The sequence below is a fragment of the Danio rerio genome, chromosome 9 (assembly GCF_052040795.2).
Source record: "Danio rerio strain M-AB ecotype USA chromosome 9, GRCz13ab, whole genome shotgun sequence".
Taxonomy (NCBI): Eukaryota; Metazoa; Chordata; class Actinopteri; order Cypriniformes; family Danionidae; genus Danio; species Danio rerio.
Window position 1 is genome coordinate 35,987,917 of NC_141029.1, and position 14,584 is coordinate 36,002,500.

The window sequence follows — 14,584 nt, forward strand, 5'->3', positions numbered from 1 at the left end:
TATTCACCTCAAAGTGACATCTAAAGGCTTAACTAGGTTAATTAGGCAAGTTGGGGTAATTGAGGAAATCATTGTATAACGATGGTTTGTTCTGTAGAAAATCAAAAAAAAAATATTGCTTAAGGCGACTAATAATACTGACCCTAAAGTGGTTTTAAAGAAACTTAAAAACTCCTTTATTCTAGCTGAAATAAAACAAATAAGACATTCTCTGGAAGAAAAATATTATAGGAAATACTGTGAATAATTTAAACTTTATTGTCCACATGTGTGGAAGTTCATTTTTGGCCTCCCAAACATCACAAATACAAAAACACAAACACAGAGCACAAACCAAAACTTCACCGTCATTTATTCAGTAAGGTAATAGCAGACGGTATCAAAGATTTCTTAAAAATATTTGAATTTGCTGTGGGTACTCTGTATCATCTAACAGAAGGAAGATTTTCAAACTCATAATAAAGAGGATGAGTTGAGTCCTGAACTATCTGTGAGGCTTTCCATCTGGTCTGGTTTGTATACAGTTCCACAAGCTACTTCTGGGGGTCCATTATGATCTTACTAGCCATATTAACCATCTTTGCATGTTTATACTTGCCTCTAGCTCCAAGATTTTCACACCAGCAAGAAATATTATAGGAGATAATACTTTCAACCAGATTAAACCTTTCTCAGAATACCCTTAATAACATTAAAACTATTTCATTGTTTAAAAAGAGTCTTTGTGTTGCTTTCTTATAGATACAGTCTGCGTGTTCACCAAAATTTAAGCCACTTTCTAAAATAATTCCCAGATACTTAAAACTGTTTACAATCTCCACATGTTGACCCTCAATAGTAACGTAATGACATATAGGCTGCCCTTCCCTACTTATAATTAGTTCCTCAGATTTTAAAGATTTCAGCTAAAAATTCCGCTTTGGAATCATGGAAATGAAACACTCATTAAATTGTTTTAAAATGTCATTTTAAATAGTAAAAACCCTCAATATGACTGCATTTTGAACCAAATAACTCGTATAACTAATATAATAATTATATGAGTTCAGCATTTCATTAATTAAATCCCCAATAAGTCATTTGTGGTGCACAAAGAGCTCAGTTTAATGTACATCCAGCATTTGTTGTTTATGCTTACGCACCTTTTTTCAACACCCACTTCAGGTAGTGCAACGGTGGAGCGTGAGGGTATCTCTGCCACTCTAGTAAGAGACATCAGAAACTACTTCCAGATCAGCCCCGAGTACTTTTCCATGCTGCTGGTTGGAAAAGACGGAAATGTCAAATCCTGGTACCCGTCACCCATGTGGTCCATGGCCATCATCTATGACCTGATCGACTCCATGCAGCTCCGCAGACAGGAAATGGCCATCCAGCAGTCTCTAGGTATGCGCTGCCCTGAGGATGAGTACGGTGGATATGGTTATCATCATCATGAGGGTTACCAGGAAGGTTATCATCAGGGTTATGGATATTAGAATTGATGCTTTTAAATAGACAGCAATAACTGAAAACTTGTCTTTTACCTGGTTATACACTTTATCATACAGCTGTTCATTTTAAAGCTGCGTATTCCCTGTTATACATCTATGGACATAATCTTTTGTAGATAAAAAAAAGGATGGGAAATAAATATTTGTATTATATTTATTGGATGTCTGCTCTATATGATCGTTTTTAAAGGTCACAGCCTGCTTTTTGATATTATTATTACTCTATTTTTTAAGAGCACTGTCGCTACATGTCTTATTTATAAACATATGAATTGTGCTTTAATTCAATAAAAAAAATCATAATGCCATCAAGCTTTATGTTTCAAACATTACATCATCGTGCAGCTTTTATTTTTAGCTGAATATACAATGTTTTTTTAAAGGCACTGTTTTGATACAGCCTGAACATTTCTACTTAAAGGGATGGTCCACCCAGAAATAACCATTATGCATTTATTTACTCATTGTCCACTCAAGTTTCTTCCTTCTGTTGAAGACAAAGGAAGAAGAATGTTGGGAGAAAATCATTGTGTTTCAAAGTATTTTTTTGTTTCTACTATTGATGTCAGTGTCTGTTGGGGGGAAGCAACAGTCTTCAGAATATCTTGATTTGTTCATAAAAGTTTAGAACTATGTGAGTGAGCTGTGCCTTTAAGCACTATGTAGTTTGCGATTTTCTTTATTTTATCTCCCTCTGCTGGTCAGTGATATGATTGCATCTGCTGCAAAAGCATCAGTTTTATGACGCGACTGTTTATTGTTGCCGAAAAAGATTTGAAATAAAAGCAGCACAAATATTTATAAGCACATATAATTGATGATCTTTTTTATTATTTCAGAAATCCAAGTGTTTTTGAAAGATCATATCAACAAGGGGTGTCAAACTCAGTTCCTGCAGGGCCACAGCCCAGTTTAGTTCCAACCCTGCTCCAATATGCTTACCTGTGCGTTTCAAATAATCCCGAAGGACTCAATTAGATTGATCAAATGTGTTTAATTAGGGTAAGATCTAAACTGCAGAGCTGCGGCCCTCCAGGAACTGAGTTTGACACCTGTGATGTAAACAAATATTTTTAGGAATATTTGAAATAATATTTTAACAAATATTGTCAACATGTATACCACAGAATGACATCTGCAATATGGCACATTACAAGTGATGCTTTGAAATTATGATCATGTTCACATTAGAGAAGTATAGAACAGTCTTACCTTAACACCAGCACTGTTAGTTTATATCCTTCATTTAACTACTGTTTGAAAGCAAAAATATTTTCGCAAAGCCTGTAAATTGTATGTAACATTACAACTCCCTTACCCTAGACAATAAAACACCATAAAAATACTCATAATAGTTGAAGAAACAAGAGAAAGAACAATATATTAAACATCTCACATAGACATTCTGTGTGACTGGAACAAGTATCATTCTTATAATACATACATGTGATTGTACAAAATACATTTACAGGCTCATCGCAGAATATTTACATCATAGTTAATTACAAGGAGTTCAAATCCCACTCAGAAAGACTCTTCTTCTGATTCACTCTCTGTGTTAGCCTTGGTTAACCTCTCCAACTCTTCCCCGTCCTAAAATAAAAAGACAAGATGTAATCATTAAATACTTCATACATTAAAAGCTGTCATGCTATGCTGCACAACAACAGAAGATAAAGGCGTAGTTCACCCCAAAACTAAAAATGTACTCATTATTTAATCACCCTCTAGTGATCCAAATGTTTGCGAGATGCCCTCGCTGCAGTCTGTAGCACAATGATGTACTGGATCAAGTCCAATATGTAGTGGACATTGTACTGTATAACCCAGGGCTGTTGCTAGACATAAATCTCTACTAGGGCACGGGCCTCCCTCAACTACAGAGCTTTCAAGCATTGATTCGGTTGTAACCTACATAGAAAATAACGTCTTGATTCTTTACTTTTCAGTTTTTGTCTTTACCTCATATGTAATTAATTAATTCATTTTATTTTTAGGCTTAGTTCCTTAATTAATCTGGGGTAGCCACAGCGGAATGAACCGCCAACTTGTCCAGCATATGTTTTACACAGCGGATGCCCTTCCAGCTGCAACCAATCACTGGGAAACATCCATCTAATTCACACACATACACTGCAGACAATTTAGCTTACCCAACTCATATATAGCGTATGTCGGGGAAACCGGAGCACCCTGAGAAAACCCATGCCAACACGGGGAGAGCATGCAAACTCCACACAGAAATGCCAACTGACCCAGCAGGGGCTATATGTATAACACTTGAATATAAACTGTAACAAAGCATTTACTGGGGCACTGGCGATTTTTACCTGGGCACATGCCCCATTACCAGTAAATGTGGTCTAGTGACACCCCTGGTAACGCCCATTAGCTCCTGTTGAATTTAGGGTTGGAGTAGGTGTAGACCTTAATAACACAATGTAATGTATAATTTAATAATTAATCTAAATAATTATGGTTTCTAGCATCAACCACGTGAGCATGCAAGTCCACTACATAATGGACTTGATCCTTGCGTCAATGTGTTTCAGGCAGCAGTGAGAACATACAACATTTTTGGAGACTTTTTTTGAGTTTTTTCTGTTAGCGAATAACTACCACAGTAGGAAAAAACTATTATCATTTCGAACAGTCTTGAAAATCTCTTTTGTGTTTAACAGAAGAAACTTGCTCTGGAACAGGGGTGTCCAAACTCTGTCCTGGAGGACCCTGCAGATTTTAGCTCCAACTTGCCTCACACCTGCATGGATGTTTTTAGAAAGCCTTGTAATAGCTTGATTAGCTTGTCCAGGATGGTTAAATTTGGGTTGGAACTAAACTTAGCAGGACACTAGCCTTACAGGACCGAGTTTGGGCACCCCTGGTCTGGAACAATTGAAGTATGAGTGAGTGGAGAATTATAATTTTTGTGTGAACTATCACTTTAATGGTTGTACAGATAACAGACTGTGTCATTCGATTCAATTCTGTACTGTTATAAACCCTTGCTTTTTTCCCTCAATAAACAAGCTGGGTAGACTGGTGGCTTTAAGTTCATTTTTTAGGTGCCACGTCAACTTAAAACAAAAAACATTGTTTTCTAAGATATTTTGTCTTGTTCCTATTCTAAATATCAAAAAATCAACAAGTAAGAAAAAAAAAGTTTGTTTTTCCTCAAAACAAGCAAAATATTCTGTCAGTGGGGTCTGATTGACACTAATTCTGCTTGCTTCAAAGAAAAACTCACTTAATTTCGACTTTTTTTTCTTAAAACAGGACACTTTTTACTTTGAAGAATTTTTTAATATTTAGGCTAGAATCAAGACAAAAGTAAGAACATCTTGTTATGTAGCGTGCTTTGATTGAGAATTTAAAGTAAAAAAAAAAAACATTTAATTCTGTAGCGTCTCACAAGAGCAAGTGTCAACATGCCGCTAATGAAATTCCCTGATGTTCAGCATGGTTTGATCTTTAAATTAATCCAATAATCTAAGGTAGGGCTCTTCCAAATTGTGTTTTCATTATGCGGAATTCAGGTTTCTGCTAGCTTAATCAGATTACAGTTTGCCAGTCCTTCTGCACAAAGACCCCCTTTGTTTAAACTGTGCGCTCTTCAAAAAATAAGCTAGAAATGAATGACTTAAATGTTATAAAACCAAGTCTATATTTGACTCTTACCCCTCTCGACCTCTCGAACACCTCGCCATTAATGACTCTGAGCCTCTCCTGCTGAAGAGCGTATTCCGGATCCTTCATTTTACTGCTATGGTAAATAAAGATGGACAGAAGTACCACAGGCGCCTGCATGAAGAAATCCATCGATGGCTGGAAGTCAAATAGGAAGAAAGAGAGTGCGGTGACCACGACAGTGGTGATCTGGCCTGTCAACACATGGAACATATTATCCCGAAACTTCAAAATAAAAGCCACTGACAGGCCCAGAGCGGCTGTGACGAAACCCAGTGCGACAGAGAAGACATTGTGTCCATAGAGGATCCCACAATGCAGTGTTAAATTGCGGTAGTCGGCATGCAGGAGCAGCGTAAGGCTGTTGAAGACTAAACCGAAAAGGTACAGCTTGCTGTTCTGGATGAAGATGCTCTCCACCAGCTGCTCCCCTTCCTTGAGGATCTTCTCATTGTAGATGTTCGCCAGAGCGGAGATGAAGCACTGAAGGAGCAGGAGAACATAACCCAGGCCAAAGCTGTTTAGCTTGTGGATGAGCTGACTGTCCCACAACTCCCGGCTCCAGTAGCTTTCATTGTGGCTCTGATGCACTTGATGGAGATGTGTGTATTTTAAGCAGCTGTTGGAGGGGGTGGAGATGTGAGCTGGGTGGAGGCCGTGAACGGCCATGGCATGCTGGTCACCATTGCCAGTGGTCAAAGACACAATGGACAGAAACAATATGATCAAAGATGCCCACTGCACCCAAGACAAGCGCCTCCTGCAGGACAAAGAATGGTCAGGAACTGATTGTTTAAATCAATGGTCTCAAACTCAATTCTGGAGGAATGCTTAATAGTCTTGAACACCTTGATTAGTTGGATCAGCTGTGTTTGATTAGGGTTGGGGCAAAACTGTGCAGAGCTGTGGCCCTCCAGGAATTGAGTTTGAGTCCTATAGTTTATATCAGGAGTGTCAAAGTCAATTCCTCGAGGGCCAGAGCACTGCAGAATTTAGTTCCAGCTCTGCTTCAACACTCCTATCTGTAGATATTAAACAAGCCTAAAGCACTCATTTAGTTTGATCAGGTGTGTTTAATTAGGGTTAGAACTAAATTGTGCAGAGCTCCAGTCCTCCAGAAACTGGCTTTGACACCTGTGGTTTGAATGGTAGCCAACAAATATTTTAGATCAGGGGTTCTCAAACATTTATTTTAAAAGCAATTACACTATATTTCTTCTACGTTTTAAAAACGTAGAATTTAAAAAAAATATTTAAATTAATTAATTGCTATTAGATTGCAATGTAAAAGATTTATGCTTTATTTGATTACCATTGTTAGTAATACATTTCTGTTAAAATGTAAATCCATAAAAAAAGACAGAGGTATTAAAGAATTCTAAATAAATTAATAAAATAAACATTTCATTAAGCAATTATATTAAAATGTAATAAAATATTAAGACTTGTGTGTAATACAATATTAATTGTATTTAAGTTATTAGTAACGAATAACCTTAACTTTTCTGATTTTGATTGTAACGCAATAATGTGCATCTTTTGTAAAGCTGCTTTGAAACAGTAATTATTGTGAAAAGCGATATACAATTAAACTTGAATTGAATTGCACTGATTAGTGAAGCTTTTGATTACTAAAGCTTTCCTTAACTGTGACCTCACTTTTAGAGTTCACACTTAAACATAATGATATATGCATATTAATTGTAGTTTGTCAATATAAGTTACAATCAAATAAAAATGTAATAAATGTGTACTGAAAACTGTTAAATTGATATATTTTGACAGTTGAATTTCAATTCCATTAAAATGTAATGCAAAAAAGAGAAGCAATTATTATTTAGAAAATTTAAGAAAATTATCAATTGAAATCAGTTTTACAGAGTAATAAAAAAAAATTCTGTTAAACATATAATAAACTCTTGCAAGTTTTTTTTAATCCATTAGGCACACATTTTGATTGATAAATGGTACCTATTTAAAAATGCAGAAAATGAAAACTATAAAAATGCAATCCAAAAAAACTGTAACTATGTTTTAATTAGGGCTGTGCAGTATAAATTGTTGCAATTAGCTAATCACTGCGATATGAAATATATATGTATTATTTAACTACCCCCGCCCAGAGCAAATGCGTGACCATCTGTGTGCGACAGTCTTTTAGTGCGACAGTCTTTTAGTGAGCACACTTTCATTCTGCCCAATCAGAATTGTGCAACTGAACTAGGTGGAACACCTACAATAAAACAAACACAAGTGGGATTATGGCATTTGCTGCTTTAGAAGCATTAATAGATGAATTAATATGAAAGACAAACAGGACATAGGGAATATGGAAAAATTTTGGTTTTAAAGTCACAGACATCAAACAAAAACAGGTCATTTGTACGAATTGTTGCCACTGCACAAGGAAATACAACCTAAACACGCAACAATAGCAGCTATTTAAGGAGTGTCTTGCTAAAAAGTCAACTGAACATATTGTCAGTGACACTCAATCTAGTAGCAAGCAACAGCAAAGTACAATTTCAGAGTTTGTTTTATAATTATTTTTTTTGTTGTTTTGATAATACGCTACACTATCTCCCTAATTTGAGTTCATGTTTACAGAAAGGTGAGGTCATTTTATTTGTGCTTTCGGTTTGCTGTAGAGAAAAGGACTGTTTCATTTCTGAATATTTAAAAACAAATTTGAATAAACATTTAACGCAAGTAAGTCAATATCTTTTCAGCTCCTTTTTAACTAACACTCACAACATTTTAGCAGTAAGAAGCAACGAAACAGATTATTGAGTTGAAGCTCGACTACAAAATTAAATCGTAAATAGAAATCGCAATATCTGTCGAAAAGAAATTGTAATTTAGATATTTCCCCAAATCGCACAGCCCTAGTTTTAATTGTCTTATCACTTAGCATTAAAAGGGGGCAATGTCTGTAAGGTGTCCTTGGCCCCAAAAAGTTTGAGAACCCATGTTTTAAATAACAAAAAAATGTAAGCACTTACTTCAGAACCACTCGGAAGAGAAAGGCTGTTGTAAAAATAACAATATTGGAGAACAACACTGCCATGGCCTATAAAAACATGAGAACAAATATGAATATTATATAAGATTATATTCTTGTATTTTGCCACCACATGGTTTGTAAGAAAACATATTAAAATAGAAAAGTCAATTAAATCTAGTCATATTTCACTAAAGTAGTAACTGAAAAAGAGTATGTTATGTTTATATATCATGGCTAAGCCTACGTAATAATCCTTCTTACAGGTTGCAGATATGCAATCACATAGAAGATTATGAGGTTGTCAAGGAAGTACAGGAATGCAGGAACAGACCACTTCAAGTAACTGAGAAAAGAGGCGCCAGAGGAACATCCTAAATCTTTAAATGAGCGACCCTCTAAAGGAGAAAAAAAAGCAAGTTTGAATATATATGATATATATATATATATATATATATATATATATATATATATATATATATATATATATATATATATATGTACATAGCATGGCATGAGAATAGTATTCTGTTATCTGACTTACCTCGAATAATCACCCGTACTGACATCACCAAACAAAATACTAGTTTGATGGCCTCTGCCATTAAATTCACAGATGCAGGAAGATAATCATATTTGTTTTCTGTTGGCAAGAACAAAAGTAGAATTTATTTAAATATTTACATTTAAATAAATTTTTTATTTAAATTTAAATATTTAAAATGCACTTTGTCTCTTCATAGTTTAGGTAAGCAATTATACAAACAGTATATCTAGTTCCTCAAGGATGGTATGATATTTTACATTACCTTCATTGCCCGAGAACTTTAGTAATAGGATGCGACTCGTTCCTAATGTCACAAAACCCAGCCCCAAAGCCAAAGTGTAGGCTGAAGATCTCGAGCAGATCCGTGAACAGGGACGGCAGCAACCGCATGAAGAAGAGGAAGCAGACGACGAGGAAGAGGAGTATCGTGCCATTGTGAAGGACATGTGCTGAGGCTGGTCAGAGGAGGATAAACAGGATCAGTGAGAAAACATCAGCCAATCATATATTCACAACAGCAAATCAGCAAATGTAAAAGTACAAATGTGTTCATGAAATAATTAGTCACTTTTGAAATGATTAATCACTCACACTCAAGAACCACCTTGGTTAAGAATTCATTGGTTTAAATACACATTTAACATTGGTATGCACGAAATTCAACAGCCTCTGAAGAGAATAACTTGAAATCACTAATACAACTGTAAAGTGTCCATGGGAACCTCAGTTACAATGTAGGTCTTTTGCATGTTTTTATGTTTATTATTGTAAATGTAAGGTCAAACATTTTATAACCAGATAATCTTAAATCCTAAATATCACATTTTAAAACTTTTGTTTACAATATGACTCACAAACACAGCCACCAACACACGCAGAGCTGAAATCATGGAATCAGTGACGACTATTGTAGTTTACAGATTACAGACAATTCAGAACGGAATGAACATTATCTTCACATAAGACACAATGTTCACTGACACTATTTTACAACTATAATTAAACATCAGTCTACAAATTGAATGACTGCACATTATTATTATTATTATTATTATTATTATTATTATTACTATGACTACTTTATAAATGATACAAAAGTTGAAAATGTGAAAGAAACACTGGCGTTAAAGAATATGTAAACAAAAGATGCATTGGAAAACAAAACAGTTCAGTGTTGTGTCTCGCCACATTCTGTACAGCTCGGAGACTGTTCGAACGCATTCCAAAATAAATGTATTAACCAGCTCCACAATGAGACTTTTAAAATGTGTCTCCTATAATGCGAATGTGGTGATAAAATACATATAAATACAAATTCGCTGATTTATTTACCTGCCCATATGTTCTCACTCGAGCAAAGAACCTGCCCACGGCTTCCGCATCCTTACGCATGCGTACAAAAGCTACGTCATCGTTTGTTGACGTTGCAGGGCAACATGCTTTACTTGAATTTAATGCTGTGCAAAAAGCAATTTAGGCCTAATTCAACGTATAAAGTCTCATTTAATTTTTTATGAAAATGTTATTTAAGAGCCAGAGCTGATCTTAAATGGAATTAGTCTATTTGACAAAAAATGTTTTAATAAATATATTTGACAAATTTTCCTAAATAAAAAGTAGCCTATAATGTTCCTAAGGGCAAACTTTACTGGGCATCCTTTATTGACCTAATAGACTGGAAAAAAACCTGGCTATAATCTCATAAGTACTGCATTCCCAATAAAACAAAAGAGGTTTAATTTAAAATTTTAGATAAAATATATCCAGTAAATAGTACTTTGCAAAGTATGGAGGTTGATAGTTCATGCTCATTTTGTAAAACTGAAGAAGAAACCCTGATTCACATAATTTTTTTTTTCAGTGTGAAAACACAAAAAGGTTTTGAAATAGCTTATATCTCAATATAGGTAATTACATTGCTTTTTCCAGCCCATTTCAACTAAGATATTATTTGTTACTATAAAGGTAAAACTAATGTATCAGAGAACTACATTTTGAACTTTTTTATTTTGTATGGAAATAATTTATTCACAAACAAAAATTCTTGAATTTGCAGCCTTCTTTTCACTTTTTTTTTTTTTTTTTTGAAATTGATGTTTTTATTAAATCTCTTCGACTGATTATGATTAAAAACAAGAAAAGTGATAGATTCTTGGATTATTATGATAATTATTTTGGAAATATCACAGATACATAGGTCCTTATTTCCTCTTGCTGTATTTGTTTTATTTATGTATCCGTTTAATTTTTTTTAAACTTTTTTCTCTCTTTTGTTTTACAGTTTTATGTGTGTTTATAATATTATTTAACCTGGTCTGTTAAGTTATTATCATTGTTACTATCATTGTCCTTTTTGTGTAAGATTGGATTTGTGTAAGATCATGTTTGTTTATGAAGTCAATAAAATAAAATAAAGATAGAAAATGCTTTACTTATTAATATTAGACAATACCCCTTTTCACACATACAGACTTTTCCGGAAAATTACCCATAATATTCCGAAAAGATATCATGTCTGAACATGCCCTTTTGAAAAATAGCTTTAAAGTCGTTCTAGTAATTTATACATTTGCTGATTGGGGCTAATATTAATTAATTTTGTTAACATACTTTTAATAGCATAGGTGTGGCAGGATAATGAATATTTATTACAATAACACCCTTGGTAAATATTTGAATGGAATTTTAGGTAACACTTTTAATCAGTGACTGTAAAATCTGCAAAATATTATTTGTTTGTTAAGGAATTAATTGACTAAAACATACAGAACTCTTTTAAAGTTTTAACGAATTTTATGAGTAGATTTTAAGATTGAAATTACAGTATTTTTTAGTAAGCTGTATGACCTCTTAACTGAGTGCTTTTTTAAATAATACAACTTACTTGTAATAACACATTAGACGTCTAGTCACCTGCAGTTTAATTCTGTGTAAAGTCAAAGTACTACAAAAGCAAATCCATAAATGAATTTGTTCTAAATTTTATTTGTAACCTTGAAAGAGTGTGACTCTGCACTCTTTTTAAAGACCGAAAGCTGTCATTCATCTTAGTTCATTGCACATCTCACAAAGAAGTTCATTATAATAAGTAAATTCTCTCTGCATTGCACAATCATTCCTATTAAATGTCCACACTTTGCTTATTATAAAGATTGAGAAGAAAATCTTGAACAAAAACTCTGGCATTTTTAGTGGTGATGAGTAGATTCTCTAATGGTATCTGGATGCCTCGGTTTCTGACAAGCAACTTCTCATTTTGTCCAAGAAATCAACTTACAAGACTTTGTTAGGTTCATTTCTCAACACTGCAAAAAAATGTTGCAAATGTGTTGCACAAACACATATATGCAATGAGCATTTGCCAAGTCTGTTTTGCCAATATCCTATTGCAAATTAAAGGTCCACTCTTTCTTTCGTTTGAGGTGTTTCTAGCACCTCAAGCACCCTGTGGCCTGACTCATCTTTAGCCTTGGCTTGACTACATTAAACATTTACTGTGTTGCTAATGTTACATAATGTTTCTGTTCACCATCTCAGACAACCGCCTTCTAAGAACAAACATCCTTAGGAGGAAACAGACTGAACATCATAGATAATGGTAATACGTAGTTAACGGAAGTGTCAAGTACATGTCTGTAACAGTAGGAAACAGGAGAGATTTCAAACTGGTTTTTGAAGCTCTCTTTGGTGTAGTGAAGTTTTAAGGAGAAAATGCTCATTAATCTTGACTCTTTAATCAGCACATCATTTAACTTAAAGCATAATAAAAGACAGACATGTCAACATGATTTCCACCGGAGAGGTATTTGATGTTAAATGTCATGTTGAAAAAATAAAAAATAAACTCTCTGCATCTGTCTGGAAATTGAATGAGGATGGTGTTAAACAAAATCTTAAGTACATATTTGCCCACCAGGCACTTCTTTGCAAACTTTGTCTTCCTTGAGTCATGTGCAGCATGGTTTCCAATAACAAATACTGTTTAGTTTAGTGCGCTTATTATATGACATGATGCTCATAGAGTACTGTTAGAGGTAAGTAAACATGGTGCAACTTGCTACTGTAAACAAACAATGAGTTAGGAAACTATTCAAGGGAAGTCAAAGAGATTATGAGTAAATCCTTTTAATGAAATTGCTGTCTGGGGTAGAAATGTGTGCATTTCTTAAACACTGAAGCTCACTCTAGATTTTATGATTATTACATTTATTGTAATAATAATGCTGGTAAACATGTTAAAACCTCTTTAGTTTTTTGCTGATAGTTGCATCATAGCAGTCAAGCACTATTTGTGTCTATGTATTCTGTCTTCTATGTTAAACTGACCATGATTTTCCTAAAACAACAAAAATATTCATTCATTTTCCTTCGGCTTAGTCCAGTTTTCGTTACACTTTATTTTGATGGTCTGTTAAGTTGCATCTACATGCCAACTAATTCTCATTAGATTATAAGTAGACTGTTAGGGTTGGGGTTAGTGTTAGTTGACAAAGTTTCTTACAGTCTGATAAATGTCTGCTGAAGTATGCGTGTCAAGAGATATTAAGCAGACAGTTTACTAATACTCAAATGGACCATCAAAATAAAGTGTTACCCACTAACCACAGTTTACCCACAATGCGTAATAAAGCTGTGGTTATATTAATGGTAATCAATGTGCCACCAACCCATGGTTACTACACTTTCACTTTAATAACACCATTGTTAAATCATCATAAGGGGTGCCTGCATTAAGGTCTCAATAAAAATTGAGGTCTTGTCACTCGTTCATTCACTCATTTTCTTTTTGCCTTAGCTCCTTTACTCATCAGGGGTCGCCACAGTGGAATGAGCCGCCAATTTATCCAGCATATGTTTTACGCAGCAGATGCAACCCATTACAGGGAAACATCCATACACACTCATTCACACACTACAGACAAATTAGCTTACCTAATTCACATGTCTTTGGACTGTGGGGGAAACCAGAGAACCATGCGAACATAGAAATGCCAACTGACCCAGTCGAGCCTTGAACCAGTGAACTTCTTGCTGTGAGGCGATCGTGCCAACCACTGTGACACCAATAGGTCTTAAAAAACTTCCAAATTGACCTGACAACTTTGAGATAAAAAATGTCCTTGGGCAATGCAAAATTATTTTTGTGTTATCTACTATATTCCTTTTATTCATTCATTTTCTTGTCGGCTTAGTCCCTTTATTAATCTGGGGTCGTCACTGCGGTATGAACCGCCAACTTATCCAGCACATTTTTACGCAGCGGATGCCCTTCCAGCTACAACCCATCTCTGGGAAACATCCACACACTCATTCATACACACACTCATACACCTGTACCATATGTCTTGTGGGGAAAACTGGAGCACCCAGAGGAAACCAACGCGAATGCAGGGAGAACATGCAAACTCCACACAGAAATGCCAACTGGGCCAAGCCGAGGTTCGAACCAGCGACCGTCTTGCTGTGAGGCGACAGCACTACCTACTGCGCCACTGCGTCGCCCTATCTACTATATTACCTTACATAAATAATTTTATAATATCACCATCAATAACATTAATTAATTGCACTGTAAAATTATATGAACAATTAGTCCTGACAGCATATGTTTTTAGTTAATCATGTTCTAACTTAATTTTATAAGTTATGCAAGCAGTTTTGAGTCAGTTTAACATAATATAAGTCCAATGGACTCCTAAGCTTAATTTGATTCAGCTTAAAAATTTAAGTCAACCAGGATTTTTTACAGTGTGGTTATACTGAAGTACACAACTCCACATACACAACTAGACTTCATTGAACATGTACACATAGACATCACCTACATATACTATATAACTGCAGGTTAACTATGCT

At 34.8% G+C, this 14,584-nt stretch overlaps 3 protein-coding genes across 7 annotated transcripts in view; 1 reads left to right on the forward strand and 2 right to left on the reverse strand.

The window, feature by feature from the left end:
- ccdc80 (coiled-coil domain containing 80) overlaps positions 1-4,532 on the forward strand; it is a 32,281-nt gene extending 27,749 nt beyond the window's left edge. Inside the window, exon 8 of one of the 2 annotated variants that reach the window (XM_087266093.1) lies at positions 1,165-4,532. In XM_087266093.1, the coding sequence (XP_087122219.1) occupies positions 1,165-1,478 (314 nt within the window). In that variant the 3' untranslated portion in view covers positions 1,479-4,532. The remainder of the gene's footprint in view (positions 1-1,164) is intronic. The other variant, NM_001007198.1, reaches the window with a different exon arrangement.
- LOC147835341 (uncharacterized) overlaps positions 1-14,584 on the reverse strand; it is a 221,907-nt gene that overhangs the window by 123,376 nt on the left and 83,947 nt on the right. The gene's annotated exons all lie outside the window — the stretch shown is intronic.
- On the reverse strand, positions 336-10,154 carry slc35a5 (solute carrier family 35 member A5). Of its 4 annotated transcripts, none has more exons than NM_200654.2 (8): positions 10,061-10,117; positions 8,991-9,183; positions 8,726-8,824; positions 8,446-8,579; positions 8,183-8,250; positions 5,172-5,940; positions 2,985-3,086; positions 336-1,398 (listed from the first exon to the last, which is right to left on the reverse strand). In NM_200654.2, the coding sequence occupies exons 2-7, from the start codon at positions 9,160-9,162 to the stop codon at positions 3,018-3,020; spliced, it is 1,311 nt and encodes a 436-aa protein (NP_956948.2). In that variant the 5' UTR covers positions 9,163-9,183; positions 10,061-10,117; the 3' UTR covers positions 336-1,398; positions 2,985-3,017. The 4 variants fall into 4 exon arrangements, 2 of the variants coding, with proteins under 2 accessions (NP_956948.2, XP_087122218.1); XR_015498768.1 differs by lacking the exon at positions 336-1,398 and adding an exon at positions 2,291-2,377 and having other exon boundaries at positions 2,559-3,086; positions 10,061-10,154; XR_015498767.1 differs by lacking the exon at positions 336-1,398 and having other exon boundaries at positions 2,291-4,186; positions 4,373-5,940; positions 10,061-10,154.

Bases quoted from the DNA above. Each gene is read 5' to 3' on its own strand.
- slc35a5 (XM_087266092.1), bottom strand. From the start codon at position 10,120: ATGCGTAAGGATGCGGAAGCCGTGGGCAGGTTCTTTGCTCGAGTGAGA. The intron at 8,251-8,445 runs GTAAGAAGGATT...ATGTTTTTATAG, and splicing joins TGATTGCATATCTGCAACCT to GCCATGGCAGTGTTGTTCTC. The intron at 3,087-5,171 runs GTAAGAGTCAAA...TTTTTATTTTAG, and splicing joins TGTTCGAGAGGTCGAGAGGG to GACGGGGAAGAGTTGGAGAG.